Raw genomic sequence first — 25147 nt, forward strand, 5'->3', positions numbered from 1 at the left:
GCATACAGAGGCACGTAAAAAAGGGCCTACTTAATACTCAGAGGACAGGAGGAGCACAAAGGGCTGGCAGTACTAGGAGAGAAATGTGCCCAGACAGCTGCACAATTAGTTTTCTTCTACCCTTCACTAGACCAGATCACCAAATCTTCCAGTGTTAACTGCCCTCCTGCTCACCTACAGATTGGTCTGTATCCTTAAAAATCATTACAAATTAAGTGTTTCCATTATCTTACCACATCTAACTTATTATTGAACCATTTGTCTTCATTCTGCAATATATGTTACTCTATATGACGTTCATGTGGACGGTTGGTTCCTTATCATCACCAGAGTAAAAACACTTTAGACTTTAATAAAAACAATGAAGCAAACCTTTCTTAATATGAGTGCTGTAACAGTCTTTGCAAAAAGGAAGGAAGGAAGGAAGGAAGGAAGGAAGGAAGGAAAAAGAAAATACCATTAACCTACTATGAACTGGAGATGTGGATTGGACGAGTGTTACTAGCAACAGTAATGACATTTTACCCACCAACTCTCACTCTTTCACCTGATACTTGACAAGTAAAGGTATAACTTGCTTATCCTTCTTATGCTTCTTATAAGTTATAACTAACCATGTTTGGTTATGGCCATATAGAATAGTATGGTCATATAGAATAAAAGTAACTGGCCCACTTTCTTAGTCTGCTTGTGCTGCTGAAATAAAAATACCGTAGAGTGGGTGGCTTAAACAACAAACATTTATTTCTTGTGGCTCTTCCGAGTGCAGGGCAGATCTTGTGTCTAGTAAGGGCCCCCTTCCTAGCTGATACATGACTGTCTTTTCAGATCCTCACATGGCAGAGAGCAGAGAGAGAGGGAACAAGGTCTCTCATGCTTGTTCTTATAAGGTACTAACCCCATTCAGTGGGGTTTCACTCTCCTGACCTGATTACCTCCCCAAAACCCCACCTCCAAATAACATCACATTGAGGATTAACCTTTAACATGTAATTCTGGAGGGGACATAAATAGTTATCCAATATCACCCACACTGAGAGGAGACCTGTAATACAGGAATGTCAACCATGTAGGGTTTTCAGAAAAGGCCACCGAATGTTAGTAAAGTTTTTATAAAAGTTTTAATCATTACAGAAAAATCTCTCAAGTACACATACGCAACTATCTTCACATACTGTAGACAATCTGCATACATACAGACACACTTGTACATAACTTTTAAATGAGGAGTATTTCAAATGTATACTTCACACATATAATCATACACGAAATCATTTCCCAAGGAAAAGAGTGTTAATAAATCAGCTAGTGAGTTTCCCCTGCCTTGACCACTCTCCGTGACTCCCGGGGAAATGGTAACGAGGAGCGGAGCTAGCTGGAGGCTAGGGTGATGCCGCGCTTGCGATGAATGGAAGAAGAGGAATGAGCTGAAGTAGGGTCTGCTGTGCTGTAAAAGGTAGGGTCAGGAATGAAATAGGCTTCCACTAAGTATTGGTTATCTAGGCAATTCTGGACATTTTCATCCCTAATATGTTCATTTCTTTTTTGCTGAAGAGTCATCTTGATTAATGGGCACATGTATCCTCACTTTCAAAGATGGGAGGGCGATTAAGTCAGGCTCCGATGCCTTTGCTCACACGGATTCCCTACCAGGACCAGCTCACGCGAGTCCCTACCGGGACCAGCTGAGCAAGTGGAATGAGGGCTCATTCCACTTGGAAGACACTGAGCCCTGGTGGTGGGCAGGGCATGATTCTAAGTGTGGAGATGGACCATTTACCCAGACAGATAGGGTCTCTTTCATGGAAGGGGGGATGAGAGATGAGAGAGGAAGTGGGGGTCAGTAACAGGCATAAACAAGGAAACAAACTACATAATTCCAGAGATGGTAAGTACAATGAAGAAGTGAAAACAGGCTTCTCTCTCCATTCTGCTTTCCTCCCGGGACCCACCTTATCAACTCTTTTAACAGCAATGTTTTCCAACCTCCCCTGCCCAAACTTGAACAGACCATTTCCTCCTTTTACGAACCCACTGAAGCCACCTGTCCTCTCTCATGCCACTTTATTGCATTTGTTCACCAGTCTTATCTTTCCCAATGAGGCTTTAAGCCCCTTTAGAGTAAAGGTCAGACACTTTTTTTTTCTTAATGATTTTGTAATTGTAATCCCTGGCACATATTCTGGTTTTGCTCACCACATAACATACTCAATAAATGCTAATTAACTGAACAAATCTGTTGAAGGAATACAGGAGTCATGAAGAGTAACCTAGCAAAGGTCTATTATTGCAAAATTTGAGGCTTAATGACTATGTTGTGATCTCAACCTTCTACAGAGATTTTATGATAATCTCATTAGAACCATGTTCTTTCTTTAAAAAAAGATTTATTTATTTGAGAGAGAGAGTGCACACACATGCACCTGAGCGGGGGGTGGGGGTACAAGGGAAAGAATCTTTAGCAGACTCCCTATTGAGTGAGGAGCCCAATGTGGGGCTTGATCTCATGACCCTGAGACCATGACCTGAACCAAAACCAAGATGGAGGCTTAACAGTCTGAGCCATCCGAGTGCCCCTAGAACCATGTTCTCTTGTTTAGTCTGGTAGCATCTCTTACCCGGTGTGCCATTTTTAAAGAAATGACAATTTAGGATTCACATTACTAAAGTGATGTCAGCCAGAAAGTGAATTGAACAAGTAGACTGTGTAGTATGAGTTAAGAGGTGAGCTCAGGGGCACCAAAGAAAGGTCACAGATTTCCTAGAACCCAGAGAATTTGCTCAAAGAGACAGAGCAGTGAACCATATTACTCAAATAGCAACACAGCACTGAAGGACTCTGGCTAAGTAATCTAAGGCCTCTTTGCAGCATTGAAAAGCATGGTGTGACCTCACAGTTGCTTTGGGCCATCCATCGGAAGGCTCTAACCAGCTCCAATCTTTATTCAATGCCTCCCAGGGAACTACCAGTTCCAAGGTAGGCAGAGGAAAAACTCTTGGCATTGCAATTAAACAAAACAAAACAAAACAAACCAACAAAACCTTCTTAAGGTGATTTAGTATCCACCTGCATGACAATGGATATAATGCAGACTAGAGTGTAAACCCAACAGAACTGTGCTTCGAATGTTAATGAGAAAATGTTTTCTACTGAAGCCAAAGCAGTTACAGAAGAGTCTTACTAAAAGCTCTATTAGGGGTTACACATCAGACTAGGATTTTATTTTATTTTATTTATTTTTTTTTTTTTTAAAGATTTTATTTATTTATTTGTCAGAGACAGAGGGAGAGAGAGCGAGTGAGCACAGGCAGACAGAGAGGCAGGCAGAGGCAGAGGGAGAAGCAGGCTCCCTGCCGAGCAAGGAGCCCGATGTGGGACTCGATCCCAGAACCCTGGGATCATGACCTGAGCCGAAGGCAGCGGCTTAACCCACTGAGCCACTCAGGCGTCCCTAGGATTTTATTAAGAGTTACAGTTACTTATCAGGAGCCAACCTATCTTTACAGCTCTCATGTGCTTCTCTCCACTTCCTGATGATTTGTCTCCTACACAAACAATTCTAGGAACATGGGTTAACTCCCAAGTCTCTTCTTCTAGCTTCAAAGACAGGATCCATCAAGGCAGAGGGAAACCACAAAACCAATGGAGTACATAAGCAGCAACCTGAGGTCTTCTGCAAAGTAACCAACAAACATCTGCTGTCTTTTGTGGCCACAGATGTATTTATTTATTTTATTTAAACTAAGATTAGGAAGTGAATAGCAAAAAGCATTTTCCATTTTTATTTTGCTAATGGAAAATCTGGACCAAAAAGTTGCTGAATTAGTGAATCTCAGACAGAATAAACATGTTATTAGAGATAAAGCCATGTGCTTTTACTGAATTTATGTGGTCTCTTCATCAAAAGACAGAAGAAGAGTTGAAATAGATCAGTAAATTAGTAAATTTGATTAATAGAACAAAGTCTTATTCTGTCATTATTCTTCCCATTATTCCTAAAATTTAAAAAAAAATAGCTCTTTGTTTAGCATGCACCATATTTAAGCCAATATGCCAGGCGTTTCACGTAATCTTCTGATTTCATTACCCCAGCAACAGTATGTGGTATCAGTTCCACTTTCACAGGTAGGGAAACTGAGGCTCAGAAATTAGAAGTAATTTGCTCAAAATCTTATAGGTTATAAATTAAGATCCAGAATTGCAAGACAAATGTGTATGACTTTAAAATTTAAATTCTTGCCAACATATCCATTGCCTTGAGAAAAATTAATTTCAAAGATTGAACAATACCCCACTGCCCTTTTTAAAAAAGTCCTTTAAGGATAAGACTTGACTGTACTTTAACCCTGAGCCATCAGGATTTTCTTTTTAAAGCCTTAATTCACAGTAGTTATCTTTAAAGATTTCATTTAAATGCATTTAATTTAATTAATTTGCATAATGAAGTCTGAGCATTTCTTTCTTCTTTCTTTTTCTTTACTTTTCCTTTTTTTTTTTTTTCCTTTTTTGGAAAGAGACCTACTAATTTCAAGTGTGTTCCATTGGTCTTTCTAGCCTCATCATAAATTGTCCATCCAGAGTAAGAGCCCATGCTGGAATTATAAGAGCTCAAACACATAGTGCGCTCAGAGCGGGAGTGACAGTTTCTGGGGATCACATAATAGGTGCTGCAGTGGATACTTAAAACATTGCACAATCAACAACAAAATGAAGTTTACTCAAACAAGTGAACTTCAAGAGAAAGGGAGGAAAAGAGAGGGTGGATGGGAAGGGCTAGACACTTGGGGCCTTAAACTGGACATTTTATAATAACTGTTATATGTCCAACACTCTTATGACCATCACAAAATAAACTGAAGTTATTTCCTCAAAAGTCATTCAGTCTAAGCATGTTAAATATCCCTTACCAAATTTGGAAGCCATTCGATTCACTCTAAAGGAATGAACACCTATGTGATCTTCAACAAATCCTGTTATACCAATCCAATGACTAACATTCCTCTCTTTCACAGACATGACTGCAGTCTCATGCCCCTATTTAAGATAATCACAATCACAGCTCAGTACAATTACCTAGATAGACCTCATGGTGTGACATCCCACACCTATCTATTGAGAGAAACTACCTATTGTCAGTTTCTAAATCATTTGCTCTCTAGAGCTTCCCAGTTGTTAAATCGCCTGGAGAAGGGAGAAGGAAGGGAGGAGGACAGCAGAAAAAAATATTAATCTCACCAGGAAAAATATATATTCAGAGTAATTCAGAATTGATTCACTAACTATCGAAGCACATAATAGATTTTTTTCCTATAATTTATGAGTGACATTTATTTTCATTTTTCTTATTTTTAAAAAATGTTCCTATTTACTTTATTTCCCTCCTTCACAGAAGATAATGTTCAATTTTTCTCCTTTGCCTTAAGTGATCTCTTTGCCTATGTAAGAGTAGGACAACAGAGCTGGGAATGCAATAACCTAGTATGATTGATCTGTGTTGGTTACCTTGAAGTTTCTGGTTGTATTCCGTCCTGTCAGACTGGCTCCTCCTCAAGGTACCAGAGTGGTCCCCAGAAACACTGCTGTCAACCACTGTGTCAGTCTTCCTTCTCTCCAGCATATAGAGCCTGGGCCTTAAGAAGGTCAGATTCTTCTTCTTGGTGCCCATGTTCTCTTTCCCAGTGGCTTCTTTGGGCTCCATCTGAGGCAAAGACAAGCTCTGGAGACTTGTAGGCAATGGCTGTTTGTTGCAGTGTCTTGGAGTCAGAGTTGAAGCCACCAGAGTAACGAGTTTAACTGCCCCCTTCTTTCTAAACGGCTTCACTCCAGGGTTACCTGGCTGTGACTGCCACCTGTACGGAGTCCCAGAGCTCCACCCCTATGAGGTCATTCTTTTTTATACCTAGAATCCAGCAGGGAAGCTGCCACCTGTTACCTGAGAGACCTGAAGCACAGAGCTAGGCAAAGCAGGGACTGCTTTGTCACATGCTACGGGAGCAAACAAAAATCCCATTGTGTGCCACACACACAAGGCGAGGCTGGGGGTTGGGGGAAAAGGGAAGAACAAGGTGGGGCAGGGCAGAAGGGCAGCACCTGGGAGTGTAACCTGCGGCTTGTGGGTTTAATGTGTGCCTGTGGGTGTGGACAGATGCACTGGGACACTGTGCTGTGGTTTGCTGGCCAGAGGCACACAGGGGCTTGTGTGGGACTTACAGCTAGAGTCACCCAAGTGTGACCCACAGAGTTAGTGTGGGGTAATTAGAATTCACATTAGCATTAAAACAGTGGGTACAGAATCATTTTTAAGGATTACCGTGCGCACTCAAAAGTCGTGCTTCCTCCTCAATGAACGTTCTGAAATAATTTACTAACAACGTATTTGCCAAACCTCACTCCACATTCTTGAGGAAACAAGCATTCGTATCTGAGAGGCATCTGGCAACAGGCACTAGAGGAGGAGGACATGTCCACACAATCCTGGGGTCTTTTGATGTCTCTCATCCACACGTGACCCTTGCCTGAAATTTACCCTTTTATGCTCCCAAAGCTGTTCTCTGTTCTGCTGCTTGGGAGGTGGGGGCGGGGGGCATGGTGACATCAGGGTGTGATTTCTGTAAGACCTTTTCTTTTTCCCTTTTCACAGATGGAGTGCCAGGAAATGGTAGCTCACCTTGGGAAAGGAAGGGAAGGAAAAAAACGTTTGAAACTAAAAAGACATGTGGAAAGCGGAAAGGATTGGGACAGGGATTGGGAGGGAGAAACGCAAATACTGATGGGCCTTTCATTAATTTTTTGAAGTTGTTTTTCCTTGGAGTTACTGAGATTTCTCAAGGGGGAAATTTGTAGAAGCTCTGGGAATGTGCTGAGTGTTTTGTCTGCCCTTATTAAAGAAAAGAAAGACTCTAAGAGGAAAGTAAATTCTCTTTTATTATAAAGGGACTGCCAAAATTCAGCTTTGCATGGCCCCTTCTGAATCGAGGCTAAGTCTTGTTAGACAAGGTTTATAAATGAGGGAAAAAAAGATAAAAACCGTTTTCCAATTCCAAGATGTGTGGGCTGAATATAATTTGCATAATTACCTTAAAAGATAAATGACAAATCTTCACCCACTGTAGAGACATCTATATATAGCTTGGCATATTGAATAGTTTTTATTTAATATAATTGATAGCCTTTTTTTAACAAGCCCTCTCAAGCACATTTAATAAATACTCTAAAAGGCATACTCTCTACTAAGATGTAAAACGAGCTTCCCTGATTCCTGTTAAAAAGTCTCACTTGTATTCTAATATTATATATACATATATGTATATATGTTTGTGTACATTCACCTGGTAACTAACAGATATATGCTATTCAGGTGTAGTATTACTGCAAACGTGAACCATCAAAACTATAGGACTTATGGGAAGTATGGGGTTGAGGACACTGAACTCCAAAACTTTGTCAGTGACTCACAAAAACCAGATAGAAAACTATTAAAAAAAAAAAAAGTCACACAGTTTTACATATGATACGTGGTTGGGAAATACATAGTATAATAAATATGGCACTTAATATTGAAACAGAACTGAAGGATACCTGTGGAAGTGGGCTTTAGAAAGGTTACAGTTTATGGGTCAGGAAAGAAGCTACATGAGAAACCGATGGAAATGGACACCAGCAGATGCAGTTGAGCATGGCTCACAGCCCAGGCAGTGAGTGAGGTCACTGGTAATTTTGAGGGGTGTCCATGGATGAATTTTGTGTTTTCCTTTGCGGCTCAGGGCATCTGGGTACAGTTTTCTGCATTCACCTAATGTTTTAAGGGGTGGAAATCACACATCAGCAAAAGTGAGACTGTGTTGTGCCCAAACAGTTCCCTAATGTATCAGTCTTGTTGGAACCAACTTGTGTTTTCCTCACAAGCATTATAGCAGAACTGACTGTACTAGCTCTATTGTATTTTGGAATCTTGTCAATTGAAAAGATATATAATATTGCTACTATGGATTCGGTAGTAAATATATATTTTGTTTTTTTAATAAAAGTTTATATGTCAACTTTAAAAATAATACTGCCTTTTAATCAGTCAACCAATGAAGCAGACAATGTGATTTGCTTTAATTTTCATCCTAGCACATTCGACCCCCATGGCATGCAGAATTAGGCATGGTCAATCATAATGATAACTTTGTTCCCTATTTTTCCAGGCTCTCTTGCTGCTAGGGTTGACCATATATTCCCAGGCCTGGCAAATGAGACCTCAGGGGCAGTCTGCTGGAACGGAGGACAGTGTGTTGATTCTGGGGAAGCTTTTGGTTCTCAGAGGCATCACAGCTGGCTTCAACCTTCCCCTTTCATCTAAACTTGATCTCACAGTGCAGTTGCAAACATCCTGTGTCCATGAGAAAAGACCAAAAGAACTATGAGCTTTGATACCACTGAGCCACTGAACCAACACTAGCAGCCAACTACCTGTAGACTTTTGGCTATGAGTGTAACATAAAAGTCTCTCCCTCAAATATTCTTAGTTGAGTTTTTGTTGGGAATACATTTCTAATGAATGCGACAGACAACAGTGTTTGATTGTCTGCGTATAGATTCATAGATCTCTGCATTTTTTTAAGCTAATGTGTTTAGAAACTCTCACAGAAAACACAATTTAGTTTTTCTGGCAATGAGTGAAGACAGGTTAGAGAGATTCCGAGTATTTCATCACTGGAACATTTTGCTAGAATGTGAGTGAGACTAGAAGACAAGGACTGTGACTTGTCTGAGTTTTATACTTTAAGGCAGAGGTAAAAAAGTATTTCAATGCAAGGATTTCATATTATGTGAAAGAATAAAATATTGATATTAAGACATTTAAATTAACCTTTAACCAACTGAGCCACCCAGGCATCCCACGATACTTAAATTAATTTTATTGGAAGTAAAGAACAAGTAGTTCCTGGTTCATTATTTTAAAAAACAGTGAATTCAAGACTCAGTTTTATTTAATTTTGGCTATGACATAAATCATCTTGATATTACAAATGTCATAATCTCTCCAGGTTCCAATTTCTTCATCTATAAAATGTAAGGATGAGGTAGCCATTATGCTGTTCACTAAATATTTTCAGTTTTCCAATAAGGCACATGGGACTATTGCACTGCCTTGCACTCTTGTAATTTAAGTGTGATCATGGAACTTGCTTTGGCCAAAGAAACTGACTAAAAGTGTTCTATGTCACGTCTGGGAAAGTGCTAAGAACCAGTGTGTGATTGGCTATAGGTCTCTTGCCCTCATTTATGATGATGAGCAAGAGTCCAGGTAGTGGCTGCTCTATCAGGATGAGTCCTGGGATGAGGATGGGTTAGAGCAGAGCCCCCCAAATATCCCATAATGATTGTGTAGTTTGAGCATGAAAGAATTCTTTGCTGCTTTAAGCCACTGGGATTTCAGTCTTCTTAAAAAACTACATCAGCATAACCTAGACTATTCTTATTGCTGTAGGGTGTAGATTAAATGATACACACATCCTGTTCAGGTCTAGCATTATGTGATTTCTGGATTCTAATCCCAGGGCGCTCTCAGGTTAGAAAAGTACCAATTCCAAAACAGAAATAATATCTCTTGAATAATGTGATGAATAAACTGGATTGGAGGAAGGAATTTATTATAAGTAAGGAATTCATTGTAGGAGTCCAGGTGAGAGATGCGTGGATTAGGGTAGTGGCGGTTAGAGATGGAGAAAATTTGATGAATTCAAGTACATTTTAAAAGTTGAACTAATAGAATTTGTATGTGAGGTAGAATTTGATTGAGGTAGATGAGTAAAAAGAGGAGTGAAGTTAAATTCCAGGTTTTAAGATTAAATAAGTGGGAGGATATTGGTGCTGTGTGCTGCAACGGGAAGGAAAAAGACAAGAGAAGAGGTAACTTGGGTAGGGTTGTCAAGAACTCCACGTAAGATGCATTAGTGTTAAAATGCCTGTGAGATATTCAAAAGAAATCTCAGGTAGCCTTTGAATATATAAATTTGAAGTCACTATTTAGATTTTAGCTTAAAAGAAAAAAACCTGGTCATCAGAATATACATACCATTTTGTTTTGTTTTGTTTATTTATTTATTTTTTATTTTATTTTTATTTTTTATAAACATATAATATATTTTTATCCCCCGGGGTACAGGTCCGTGAATCGCCAGGTTTACACACTTCACAGCACTCACCATAGTACATACCCTCCCCAATGTCCATAACCCCATCCCCCTTCTCCCAACTCCCCTCCCCCCAGCAACCTTCAGTTTGTTTTGTGAGATTAAGAGTCACTTATGGTTTGTCTCCCTCCCAATCCCATCTTGTTTCATTTATTCTTCTCCTACCCACTTAAGCCCCCATGTTGCATCACCACTTTCTCATATCAGGGAGATCATATGGTAGTTGTCTTTCTCTGATAGACTTATTTTGCTAAGCATGATACCCTCTAGTTCTATCCATGTTGTCGCAAATGGCAAGATTTCATTTCTTTTGATGGCTGCATAGTATTCCATTGTGTATATATACCACATCTTCTTTATCCATTCATCTGTTGATGAACATCTAGGTTCTTTCCATACTTTGGCTATTGTAGACATTGCTGCTTACATACCATTTTTTTTTAAAAGATTTTATTTATTTATTTGAGAGACAGAGAGCAGGAGGGGGGGTGAGAGGCAGAGGGAGAAGCAGACTCCCCACTGAGCAGGGAATCCGACATGGAGCTCGATCCCCGAGATCACAACATGAGCGGAAGACAGAAGGTTAAATGATGAAGTCACCCAGGTGCCCCTGAACATAAATACTATTTAAAGTCAGGGATGGATGAGACTATTAAGAAGGAAAATATATCCAGAAAAGAGGGACCGAAGTCAAGCCCTGAAGAACAGTAAGTCTAGAGGCGGGGCTGGCATTTGAAAAGCCAGCAGAGAAGGCCATGGGGAACAGCCACTGAGGTGGGAGAAACGTGGGAGAATGTGGCATCACAGGACTGGAGGCAGCTTTTTCTAAAATTCAAGAGTGGTCAGATGGCTGAAAAGCAAGACAAAATGAAAAGGCAAAATAATCCTTTTAATTTGGCACAAAGTTGGTCATTTATGAACTTTTCAAAAGGAGTTTCAGTAAAGTGGTAGAGGTAGAGTCCAAACGAAAGGAAGTAAGGGGGCGCCTGGGTGGCTCAGTGGTTTAAAGCCTCTGCCTTCAGCTCAGGTCATGATCCCAGGGTGCTGGGATCGAGCTTCACGTTGGGCTATCTGGTCAGAGGGGAGCCTGCTTCCCTCTCTCTCTCTGCCTACTTGTGATCTCTGTCAAGTAAATAAACAAAATCTTAAAAAAGAAAAGAAAAGAAAGAAAGGAAGGAAGGAAGTAAGAAAGCTGAATCACATGAGAATGACTTCTTTGTTTTTTCCTTACATTTTTAGAAAAGATTTATTTATTTATTTAATTGTGGGAGGAGCAGAGGGAGAAAATCTTCTGGCAGACTCCCTGCTGAGCACAGAGCTTTTAGACTCAATCTCACAACCCTGAGACATGACCTGAGCCAAAACCAAAGTCAGATGCTTAACTGACTGAGCCACCCAGGCAGCCCCAGAAGGACGCTTCTGAGAAAGTGTGCTGTGATGTATTGTTCCTGTACAATTACTATATGTAACGATTATACCTTGGCAAAATGGTAATGAAGGTAAACTCATATCTATGTGTGATAGATCCTGAAACAGGTTCAGAGAAGTTAAGTGATTTTCCCCAGATCACACAACCAGTTAATGATGGGGTAAGGATAGATTCAGTCTCTCTCATAGCAACGCCCACAGTCTCAGCCCCTCTGCAGTACCCAAAGTGCCGAGCAAACTCCCTCATAGGCAGCAAGCACACTCAAATGCCCTTTTTTTGTCTGTTCAAGGTGTCTAGGAACAATTCCTTATTACTTGTCTTTTGGTGGGGGTGGGGGCGGTGAATCCGAGTGATCTGAAATTCTATCAACATCTTCAGTGATTTTTATGTGCAGTCCAGCTCAGAGAATTCCTGCAAGTGTGCTCTTTGTCTCCAGTATCTCTCTACTCCAACTCATCTTGCCCAGTGTGTCTTGAATTTCGTCTCTAAACTGTCAACCAGATCATGTCATTCTTCAGATTAAAAAGCGTGATGGATTGTTTCCCACCTCATGTTGAGGGAAATCCAAATATTCTGTAGGCCTCAATCAGACCATCCAGTTTCATTTCCAATTACTTGCTGTTCTGGTTATTGATTGCTGAATAACAAATCAACCCTACAACTTAGTTGCTTAAAGCAATGATTATCACTGTGGTAGCGAAGGTAAAGGGCTTCGGCGAAGCAGTTCTGACTCAGGTCTCTCATGTGGTTGGAGGTCAATGTTGGCTAAAGCTAAGACGGTGGGCAGGCAAAAGAGTGAAGGATGACCAGGCATCTGTCCCATTTCATGTACTCTCCCTTGTGGCCTCTTTGGTTGCTCCATATGAGCCAGTTTGGGCTTCCGTCACAGCATGGCAGCCTCAGGGAAGTCAGACAGCTGACATCATGGCTCAGGGCTACGAAGGGGAGTCTCTCAAAGGAACCAGGAAGAAACCACAGCCTCTTTGACCAATCTTATGAAGTCACAGAGCATCACTTCCACCAGAGTCTCAAAGCCTACCCAGACCGAAGGGAAAGGAACATCGACCCCACCTTTGCTATGGGAGGAGTATCAAAGTGACATTGTAGGAAGAGCTTACAGGATGGGAGAAATTGTTGTGGTTATCTATGGAAACAGCAATGTGACCCATATACCCAGTATGTACTCCATATTCTCTTTCCTTTTAGGATTGACTTTGCTTAAGCTATTTCTTTTACTTGGAATAGTGCTCCCCATCCTATAAAATCTGACTCATCCTTCAAGACCAGCTTAAATGTGCCCCCCTCCAAGACACTTCCCTTCTGTCCCTGAGAACAATCATTCTCACCCATCTCTGAGACCACAGAGCCACATACCTCTATCCTAACAAAAGGAGCCCTATAGATTCTATGACTCGTTAGATGATGATATATTCAAGATATTTGCCTTTGAAACCCTCGTGGCTAGCAATACGAAATCAATAAATGGTTGTTGTGGGGCTCAGACATAGCAGGTTAAGGTCTTGTGTAGCCTACTAATTTATGCGGAGAGGCTGAGTTGCAACTTACGGTATTGTTTTTCCTCTCTCTGATTAGTATCTCCTTTCCTGGGAAAGGAGACTATAGATCTGGAAACAAAAGAGAAAATCAGGGAATATTACTTCCTCAAAGATGAGATCATTAATGCATGTATGAGATGACCATAAAGCCAGCTTTGAGAGCTCCCTATTCAACTGCAAATTGTTCATCGTGGCCCTGTTATCTTGTAGCTGTGTTTTTATATTCGCTGCTGTGCTTCCTGAAAGCAACAATTTCTGTTAATGCACTGACCAAGCAGCAGCATAATAATCCTGTCAGCAGAAAACGGATGGGAGCTGAGGTTTGGAAGGAGGTAAACCTTCTAATGTTTTTATCCTCTTGATTGAAGTAATTTTAGCGATGACATATGATCATATCTGGGTCTTTGTCTCAGCTGTAATGAATCATCCATTGCAAGATTTTCAAGGTTGTCAGGGGGTGGGGATGGGGGTTTATCTCGGGAAGGGGAAGAAACTTTGTCAGTGCACGGGATAGCCTGACTATGATCAAAACCAGCTACATAAGTAAGCCAAAGGGCCACTAGAATCTTTGAAAACGATCTATTTAAGGATGCTAGTATCTAAGTCAGAGCATTGGATTTAATTCCTACCAGTTCATGATCTTCCAGAACTCTTTTAACAGTTATTTCAGCATAACAGCAACTTGGGTCAAAACAATTGATGCAAAAGATGAACTATTCTAATTTCCCGGAGAGAACCCAGAAGACTTTATAAATTGCACCCTCTCTCCAGTTTCTCCCATCTCTATTTCCCAAAATTTGGACCTCATTGGAGTTAACTGGCTTCTAAATAGGAGATAAAGCTATATGCACCTTTCATTTTAGCTGTAAGCAGCCGGCTTCCTATTACTTGTATTGTCCTTATGAATAATTCAGAAACATTTATTGGAAAATAAAATCTTAATATTATGGTTGGATATTTAAATTCACACACCAGTGTACCATATATTATATGCAAGGCTGTATGCTGACTCCTAATACAGAGCCACTAAATGATCCTAGAGACTCGGTAAAAAGAAATGATTCTTTGTTCTTCTACCTCCAAGGCATTCTTTTCTTATTTCACTTCATTTTCTTTTGTGCCAAAACCATTTTGTCATAAGAGCTCAGTATGTTGGCTGCAAGAAGATGTTTGTGCGTTTTTAGTCTGGAGGTAGAAGCACTAGCAGATGCCTAGCAGGAAGGGCGTGTCTTTAATGAGTGCCACAGGGACTCATGGGAACCACTTAAGTAAGAGCCATTTTCTGTGGACTGAGTGACTCTGAAAAGCACATTGGCCACTCAACTAATCACAGACATCAGCCTTGTTAATTCTGAGATTTCTCTACAGATATTCTGATTTCTCTCTTGGCATTCAGCCTCTCTGATGCAGGGGTTTTTTTTTCACCTTTCAAGTGTGAGATTCAGATTGGATTCAGCATTTTGTAGATCTGTGTGACTACTCCTTCAGAGAATATTATTAAATTCAAAATTATAGTATCCATAGCAACCATAACTAGGTCAGTTTGCACTCAGCGTAACAAATAACACAGAGAATCTATATCCTTTTCCAACCATCCTCTGTGCCTGCAAAACTTTGTTAGGCTGCTGAAAGTAAGTGGTTTTGCAGGAAAAGTGCCTGGTAGCACCTGGAAGAGGTATTTTCATATTTATTTGTTATCCACACTTAGAAAACTTCATGCAAATTAGACAATGTACATACCATTTTACTTCACACAAACAACATGAATATTGGAATAATGGTTTTTGGTAGTGAAACTTAACTTACTTCTTTTCAAATATTGTGAATAATGCCTAGTAAAAATAAACTCAAAGAATTCTCATAAAAAGAATTGAAGTAACATAGAGAACCCTCCTTTCTACTTTGGTATAGCTAATATTTTCCCCCAAAGCAGCTGCTTTCCTATTAAACCAAGAAATATTCGTTGTTCCTTCCCACTCATCAGTTGAATATTTTTATCTAGCAGCATATATAACATGATATGGTTTTTATCAGAGCATTATATACATATGTATATGTATACATATATATACATGTATATACATATGTATATGTATATAATGTATGTATACACATGTATATACATATATACATACAATTTCACATTTAGAAATTTCACACTTTGGACAGATATATATGTGGATAGTGATTCTGGAGGGGAGCAGAGGGGAATTTTCCTTTTTTTACTTTAAGCTTTTTGTATTGGACATTTTAAAACAATCTACCAGTTACTAAGTTCTTTGTTAGTATGTTTAATATTATAATTATTAGTGTAAAGTTTTGCAGGCAAGGTAAACACAACACCAGTCGTGCTGGGAGGAGGTTGGCACCCTTGGGCAAGGTTCCATGACTCGGGAGAGGGGAGTCAGGGAAGTTGCCCTGGGAGGGAATCAGTGGGGTCTTTTATTGGGCCAAGGCAGGGCATGGGCTCACATCCATATGTGGTAAGGTATTTGGTGATCAGAAGGTTTGGGGTGGGAGCTCCTGATACTCCTGTTTCCTGCATAGGTATCGGGTTACCTATGGAGACCTGACCTGGGCATACATCCTTTTGGTGGGAGAGTCAAGGATTAAGGAAGTGGGGGGAGGGGACTGAAAGATGGCAGCCCCGACAGTCATTTCTATTGTTCCTCCTGCATTCCTGAAGCCACTGACCCAACAATTAATATGTCTATCATATGTCTGTAGTATTAGTTGACTGATTTCTCCTTCAAGTCACCCAGTCAAAATGCTGTCTTCCCAAATCAATAAGCAGAACAACAGCATTAGTTATAGCTGCCATTGGGGTACCTGGATGGCTCAGACAGTTGAGTGACCCACTCTTGATTTCAACTCAGGTCATAATCTCAGTATTTTGAGATGAAGCTCTGTGCTGGGTTCCATGCTCAGCGAGAAATCTGCTTGGGATTGTCTCTTTCCCTCTCCCCCTCCCTGCTCTCTTTCTCTCTCTTTAAAATAATAAATGAATGAAAGAATGAAAGAATGAATGAATGAATGAATAACTACCATCCATAGAGCATCTGTTATGCACATGACATTTTAAAACTGTAGCTCATGCAATCCTAGGAACAATCTTATGAGGCAAATATAATCATTCTTGTTATACAGGTGCAGAACTGAGACTGAAAGAAGTTAAACAACTTCAGTCTAGGTCAGCTGGTGGAGAGCAGGAAAGAGATGGTATCCTGGGTGTCAGGCTCTCAAACCTGGGGTTTTCCCGTCAAGCACATTTTCTACATAAATGCATAGTCCCTTCCTTCTCTATAGCCTCTGAGTGGATGATTTCCAAAGAATATACTGTCTGATTGTCAGAGACAGTGGAAGTTGAATTAGATTTCCAGCCTTAACCTTTATAGTTCTCATTTTAGGTAATGCGATGCATAAAACTTATATGACTGTGGAAACTCATCCTGTTGGTTAATTGCAAACCCAGAACTAGAACAGAGCCACTGGATGCCTAAACTTTTTCCCCCCTTAATACATCATGTTGTTATAGCAAACACAATCTTCCCCTAATTCACTGTGGCAAGCTCATTCTGTGGGCATTCTTTGTACAGACATGCCCCTCCTTCTTTCCTTATGGCAGTGTAAATGTGGATTAGCAGTGACCCAGAGAACCTGGAGAGGAACTAAAGACAAATATGTCATTTGATTTTAAAAGTATTATATTTTCCCAGTATTAATATAAACAATGTATTTAAAAATGTGCAGACCATTTTGGAGTGGGATTATAAGGATGGAAATCCATAACTGTAAAAAGAAAGGGGGGGCATAGAATATGAGTAGGTTGAGAAAATAGGAGATTTTAGAAGGCAATAATAAGAGAGATTTAGTGAGACCATAAAAGGCAAGAAAGGAGAAACAGCTCAGAGACTCTGATCTGGGAGTGTGTACACCTCAAAAGAGATGTGTGCACAGAAATTCAATAAGCTGACTATTCAACAGGATATTTAATTCAGCCTCAGGCAAACTATAGGATACCTGCTGCTTTTACCTGTTACCAGCAAAAGAAGCTTGATTTAAACAGAAGGAATCTTGTCTTCTCTTAAAAACTGTAAAGGAAACATTTATTAGGACATTAGGACAAGATGTGTGACTAGATGTGTGTCAGGAGGTAAAGGAGAGCAGTGGGGATGCTCAAGGGCACAGATAGAAAGATGGGTGTAGCAATGTGTGTGATGATTTAGAAAAAGTCACAAAGAAGTCTTATGTAACTCTAAACTTGTAACAAGGTGAATTAACCAGCATGATAAATACTTTATCAGGATGATATTCATATACAAAATGAGACTCATTTAGATTTTAGTTTTAAGAAATTTATATGATTATAATTTTAATTAAGTTATTTATGATTTTACTTTCAAGAAATTATGTCATTTAAATTACTTATTCCGGGGCTAAATCAATTGAAAGGTGAGGTCACCAAGCCAGTCAATGAACATTTTATTTAGTGCCTGCTCTTCAGTGTTCGCAGTAGGAGTGTTCAGGGGCAAGGAATAAAACAGTTTTTCAGAATTCTGACCTAGTTGGGCGTTGCCAAAATGATCTCAGTGAGCAATGAGATAGTGAAATGCTGTATTTATGCTGACTTTGGTGGCATATGGTGAGTGTTATAGTCTTGGTGGTGGTGGTGTTGGTCCCATTTTTTAAAAATAAACACACATTATCAGTCAAAACAAATTGGATCCAGACCAAAATAAGACATTATTTTTCATCATTAATCCATAAATTAAGCCTTCTATGGGGATTCCAAAACTATATTTTACTAAAAAGTGCAAATTAGAAGCAATTTATTAATACTATGTCTTATCTGGTCTCCTATCTCATTGCCCCAGTGCCTCTCTTTAGAAGATGATTGAGCGTCCCTCCCCCTCCATAAGCACTAATTTCCCTGAAAGTATAACCAAGTGCTAATTAAAGGAGAGTAGACTTTCCAAATTATTTAAGCCCTACTCCCAGACCTATTCAATTATAGTCTAAGATGATCTGCAATCCTCATGTTAAATTGTTCCTTTCTAGGTCCACTGACCTACCTCCACAATAGATCTGAAGTTTTCCTAGAAAGCCACTTTCTTTGCAACATTTTCTACTGGTGGCTTTAATAATAATTCCTTACATTTTTCTAGTGTTTTCTGCTAAAATTTATATTTTAATTAGAATTTTGGAGTTTCTCAATTGATAAATAAGCCTTTATTGAGTACTGTTTGGGATGAATTTACATCTGGTCTCATCTATTACTTACCAATTTTTCACAGTTTTATTTTTAGATAATAACTAATCTCTGTGTTTTAAGAAGACTTTGTATATCTCCCATATAGCCTTAGATATAAAGGTGTAGTTTAAGCATTGAGGTTAAATGTTCTAAAAGCCACTTCTATTCACAATAAACTGGGATGTCAAAGCCGGTGGATGAATACAGGCACCTGCTCAGCATAAGGTCAAGCTGCACAGAGAAGCCCTGCCTTGAGCAGCCCATGGGAAGGAAAAAGGAAGAAGAAATCACTTGCCCAGCTTCCACTTTCCTTGTTTTCCTTTTGTCAAAATTTGCCACATGAGAATTAACTTCTCTTTTATTTCTGGATTTCATGACCTTCATTTGTCCCCCAAGATACCACAAGTTAGGCTGCATCACACCAAATTTATTTTCCCCAAATCATCTTTGGCCTAGATTACTATTCTTCCTCCCACTCTGGGCCCTTGCAATTTGTTCTTCACATCTGTCAAGAATGCAAATGATATAATATCAGTCCTCCACTTAAAGCCAAACCCTATTTGATTTGGCCCCTGTGTATATCTCCAATTTCATCTCATGTCACTTTTCTCCAGATTTCTTTCAATCTGATGCCTTTTAGTGGAAATCTATCTTATTGACTATGTTCAGAAATTGTGCTCCCTGAATTTGAGGATCCAATGTTTTTCATCATTTTGGAAAGACTCCAACACTATCTGTTCAAATACTGCTTATTCTTCACTCTACTTTCCATTCTCTAACTCCATTGAGAAACATGCCTAATTAAGACACTTGAATATATGCTGCATTTAATGTCTATTTCTTAATTTCTGTCTATTCGTGCAGGATTCTGCCTAATTTTTTTTAACTTTCACTTCCAAATCACAAATTCTCCTTTCAGACACATCTAATTTGCTACTAAACTCATCCATTGAGTTTTGAGTGGCTATTTCTTTAATTTAAAACATAAATTTGACCTTTTCAAATCTGTGGGTCTTTCTTTTTAAAATAAGGTCTTGAGGTTCCTGGGTGGCTCAGTTGGTTAAGCATCTGGCTTTGGCTCAGGTCATGGTCCTATGGTCTTGGGATCTTGGGTCATTGGGCTGCTTGCTCAGCAGGGAGTCTGCTTCTTCCTCTGCCTTCTCCATCTGCTCATGCTCTCTTTCTCACTCACTCTCTCACTCTCTCTCTAATAAATAAATTACACGTTTTAAAAAAGTTAAGTCTTATTCTTTTCTCATGTTGTGAATCCTTCTTTTAAATAGTTGTAATAATTGGGGCACCTGGGTGCTCAGTGGGTTAAAGCCTCTGCCTTTGGCTCAGGTTATGATCCCAGCTTCCTGGGATTGATTCCTGCATTGGGCTCTCCGCTCAGCAGGGAGCCTGCTTCCCCCTCTCTCTCTGCCTGCCTCTCTGCCCACTTGTGATCTCTGTCAAATAAATAAATAAATAAATCTTTTAAAAAATAAACAGTTGTAATAATTTTTTTAGAAAGTCTTATTTATTTATTTTAGAGAGAAAAAGAGCATGAGTGGGAGGGACACAGGGAAAGGAAGAGAGAATCTCAAGCAGACTCTGCACCGAGAGGGCACAGAACCCAATGCAGTGCTTGATCTCATGACTCTGAGATCATGACCTGAGCTAAAGCCAAGAGTCAGATACTTAACCAGCTGCACCACCGAGGCATCTCTCTAGTTGTAATAATTTTAAGCTTACTTACTTTTATTCTACTTTTTGGCTTTTTCTACAACTTGACATTCTTATATCTACTCTCACCGTCTTCATTTGTTTCCATATATGTTTCATAATTTTAGATTCTAAACTTATTTTTAGTGTTTTTGTTCTGTAGAAAATCTTGGTTGATGGCGTGTGCTATTGCTACTTCTAGGCTCCCCAGAATGCCACAATTTGAGATCACTTTTTCTGTTAATTTTTCACCTCAGAGTCTAGTGAATTTCATACACTGTCTCAAATTCCAACTCTGAGTCCTCAAATTCATGTGAGAGGAGGCCAGTGGTTACAAATTCACAGGAGAAACTTCTTCACTAAGAGCTGTGGCTAAGACATTAATTAATTCATTCAATAAACATTTAGTAAGTTCCTGTTATATGCCAGCATTGTGTTAAGGACTACGAATATAGCAGTGAATTAAACAGGCAAAGCCCCTGCTCTCATGAATGTTAGATTTTGGTGGAATGTATTCGTATTGCTGGTGGGGAAATTTTCTAGTCTCCTGGCAGAAATCTATTTAAAAGTAAACATGTAATCTTATATTTATTATTTCTATGTGTTTTATGGTATAGAACTACAATATCTGATCTACCACATAGCAGGAAATTTATTTCCCCTAACCACTAATATTCTAGCCAAAAGTCTCCTTTCTTTTCCCAAACATACCAAACTCACTTATGCCACAAGTGGAAGTTTATTTCCACTCCCTCACTTTGCTGGCTTCTTTTTGTCTTTTTGGCTGTGCTCAAATGCCATTTCTTCATTGAGACTTTCCTGGATCACCTTTAACACTCTTTATCTCAGTCCCTAAGTACCCTGTTTTATTTATAACTTTATTGTTATTTAAAATTATTGTATTTCTTTATTTCCTTTCTTGTTTATCAGACCTTTATCCCACTAGAATGTAAGCTCCATTAGATCTGGGATCTTTTCTGCTTTGTTTATGACTGTTACTGTAGGGTAACACTGTTACCACCTTGATTCTGTCTTAGTGTCACTATTGGTAGAATGACCAAGTATAAGTTCATAGTTTGCCTTACTTACCAATAACTTGTTTAATAAAATGTGAATGTGAGTGTATGTGTGATAAAATTTGGTGTAGTGGTTCTTAGTATTCTGAGTGTTTTATCCAGATAATAAGTAAACGGAATCTTGACACTAGAATATGTGCATCTGCCTCCAGAAAACCGTTAATGCATGTGTTCAGAGCACCCAAACTAGAGATAAAGTAGACATACCCAATTTTATACAAGCTGTATTAACTGTTCTTGGTCTGGTTGCTAATAAATTTTGTTTGATAAAATGTGTGTGTGTGTGTGTGTGTGTTGTGTGATAGAATTTGGTGTAGGACCTGTTTTCATTATAAAACTCCTCACCTCTAGTTATTAGTAGCTATTGAAACTAGGAGATTGAGCTTAATAGTTTTAAGATGATTTAATTGTCCTTAAGTCATATTTTTAAAGTTACTTAAAATATTAGAATAAACAGACAAAATGGGGTACACCCAACTCTACCAGTGATTATGTACAACCCTCATAATAGTTAAAACATTTCCAGAAGCATATTTATTATATTAAATCCAAATCAAGTGCCTAGCAGAGTAGTGCAGCGGAAGCGTGCTGGGCCCATAAATCCAAACCAATAACTTTTTTCTAAGTCAATAAATGCTTCTCTTAAATACAATTGCTAGGTTACTCAATCCTATTTCACATTAAAATATAACTTTTGATTTTAGGAATTCCCTTCTATGAGGAAGGGAACTCTTCTCCTCCCCAGAGGAGTCACCAAGTTCTCTTTTCCTCCTTTTAACATAGAGGAAAGCACTGTTTTAACTGTAAACAGAATGGAGAAGAAAATGGTTGTCAGGCCAGTAACTTCTCTTCCTCTTCAGCTTGTGACTTGAACGTATGGTCTCCACATATTTGCCCACAGAAGATCAAACCAAGACGTAGACTTAAACATGAACTTGAAAGAAAACAAAATTAAATATTATCTGAAGTACCACCTGAGTTGAGCCCTGGGCAAAAGCGGTGATGAATTTCAGGACAATTAGGAAAGCTCAAGATAGAGTAGAAAAGAATAAAAGTTGGTGGCTCAGCTATCTTATTACATCAAATCTGTGATTAAAAAAAAAAAAAAACGAACAAAACAACAAAACACAACTCCTGTCAGTAAAACACAGCTTCAAAAACTCATACCAGCAGCCTAAAGCTACCATATGTTTGGTTGCATCTGCTAAGCCTTAGTGTATTCCCGTGATTGCAGAAAGCTATGCATTGTACGGAAGTGCAGGTGCTCGTAGTAAGAGGTGCATCTATGCTTTCTTATGGAAACAGCTGTTTGATGGGTTTGTATTTAAAAAAAAAAAAAAAACTATTCTAATAGAGCTTTCCCTGGTAACTTTTTAAAGATTTTGTTCTTTGTTCTTACAAAATGATTTATCAGATTTTGTCAGAAACAAAGGGTCAATTCATTTTGTCCCTTCAGTCACCAAAATTCCTTGCCATACTTGCCAGAGAAGTTCTAGAAGAGTGCGACTTGGGATCAGTCAGACTTGGGACCTTTCCACAATTAGTTACTTGCCCTCTCGGAATGTTGAGCAGAAGGGACACTGGGGCTTCAGTGGAAGAAACAAACCTCCCTTTCTCTTCTTCAAATCCAAAACACCATACTTCCTAGAAAGAGAAAAACCTCTTGAAAATACACAGATACGTCACAAAGATATATTGAACAGTGGGTTCAGGCATCCATGTAGCCAACCTGTTGGAAGGCCAGGGACTGGGGAGAAAAAAAAATAAAATAAAAATAAAAATAAAAAAACTTTCTTTTGTTGAGGTTATGAAAATCCTAAGTTATAAATGCTTCAGTAAAATTTGATAAAATGGCTTGTCTATATATAGACCCTTAATATGTTAAAAATTTCCTAATGTAAAAGCATACCAGATTTAGGCATTGACCATCAATAGTTACCTACCATTGCCCCCCACCCCCCCCCCCGCCAAAGTTAACAAATCTGGTTCAACTGATAGGAAGTAACAACAAAGAAACATTAAATTATATCAGCAATCAGGAAAATAAAGACGAGTTATTTAACAAAATTTTTTTTTAAAACTTGAGTTGCTGGGGGATCCTAAGGATTTAAAAAGACTTAGAAAGTATAGTAACTGCTGCAATATTATAACCTTATTGATTCCGACTCAAAAGAATTGTTTCAAAATTATATATAAGTGAAGTAATTGAAACTTGAACACTGATTAGATATTTGATGATTTAAACAATTATTGTTAGTTTTGCTATGATAATAGTATTGAGCTAAAAAAATTAACTTTTAGAGATACACACTAACATATTTATGTGTAAAGTATATGATGTTAGGCGTTTGCTTTAAAATAACATAAGAGGAGGGAATGAGTTGGGATATAGATTAAACAAGATTGACCAATAATTATTACTGAAATTCAGTGATGGGAATTTGGGAAATTGCTTGAAGAATTATGTGAAAAAGATTGAAAAGGGTCTCACCATTAGAATTCAGACAGAATTTACATTTTTCTTGAGAGAAAAGTAAAATCACTGAAGTTTGATGGAGAGAAGGAAATCAGGAATTATTGTGCCTGGCTCAACTCTGTTTCAAGAGTAAGGGTAAGATGTATTTTTAGGTCCATGATAATTACTACGAGATGTATTTCATGGAGAAGACTAGACTCTAGAGTGACATATAAAAAACAGAAAAATAAATAAGCAAAGTATTTTGTAACTCTAATTAAAAATTGATTATAAAAATGGTAACTATTCTGTGTTTAATTGTGAAATGACAACGGCACAATAATAAAAAGTTAGGAGGAGTGTTGAGTGGGTAATTGAAGCATATTAAAGTCACCTTTCTCTGAAGAATAGAAATATTTAAAAAGTTTAGAATTTATTGTAAAAAATGTATATTTGAGTTTGTTAGTTAAAAATGCAAGGTAGCAGGCAGAGTCTGGGGAAGGATGGTGTAGTAGGAAGACCCTGAGCTCTCTCTGGCCCACATTTACAGCTACACATCATCCATTTAAGTCAACAAACCAGAGAGCCATCTGGATGGCAGGAAAACTCCACAATTAAATGCAGAGAAGAAGCTGCATCTGAAAGGTTAGGAAGATCAGAAAGGTGGTATAATGGCTGCCTGCAGGAGGGAGGGAGCTGTACTCTCCAAGAGGGCAAAGAAATGGACCCTTGCACCAGAAACCTTACATAACAAAGACTAATCCCCATAACATTTGACTTTAAAAACCAGAAGGGCTGAATTCCATGAGATTTTAAGGCCAGTGGGACTTGGAGCTTGGAGCTTTAAAAGCCAGCTGACTCAGCACTGGGTGAGTTGGGAAGATAAGAAGGCATTGATGGCTGGGTCACCACTTTTAACGGAGACCACAGTCTGTGTGGAGAAGCAACATCAATGTTGGGGGCAAACGTGAGACAGATCTGTTCATACTGGCTTTGAAGACTGTTGGGAGGCTTCTCTGAAAATGAGGGAGCTGGTGGGCACCACCTCTCCCCCTTTCCCCCCAGCATAAATAGAGAGCCACCTGCGGGAAGCAACACTGCACAGACACTTGCTATCTAACGAACTAGTAGCATATCATACTCACAAGTTCTTCTGAAGACTGGCCCACTCCAAGCCAGCTAGCCTTGGTCCTGGGCTCAGGGCAATGTTTGTTAGCATGCATGCCCCTCTGAGCTACCTCTGCACAGCTGCTGGTTGGTACCACACTCAACTGCCTCACCATGCCCAGTCCCATGCCCCAGCTGCCCTAGCACGCAACCCCCAGCATAGGGGAAAACCCAGCATAGGCTAGAGGTCCAGTGCAAATTTTGTTAACACAGCTGCCATACTCCCAAGTTTTCCAGTGGTCATGTCCCCTCAGAGCTGGTCTGCCTAGGTTCCACTAATACACAGAGACCATGCACAGCCTAGACAACTGCTCTGAGAGGAAAAGT

General features: G+C 39.2%; 1 protein-coding gene across 1 annotated transcript in view; it reads right to left on the reverse strand.

Annotated features, from left to right (window-relative positions):
* Nucleotides 1-5817, reverse strand: part of ARHGEF38 (Rho guanine nucleotide exchange factor 38) — a 132819-nt gene extending 127002 nt beyond the window's left edge. The window contains exon 1 of the mRNA XM_044224362.1: nt 5504-5817. Within this exon, the coding sequence (XP_044080297.1) occupies nt 5504-5699 (196 nt within the window). The 5' untranslated portion in view covers nt 5700-5817. The remainder of the gene's footprint in view (nt 1-5503) is intronic.
* Nucleotides 5818-25147: the final 19330 nt, after the last annotated feature.

This window comes from Neovison vison, chromosome 11 (genome assembly GCF_020171115.1).
Source record: "Neovison vison isolate M4711 chromosome 11, ASM_NN_V1, whole genome shotgun sequence".
NCBI classification, from domain to species: Eukaryota; Metazoa; Chordata; class Mammalia; order Carnivora; family Mustelidae; genus Neogale; species Neogale vison.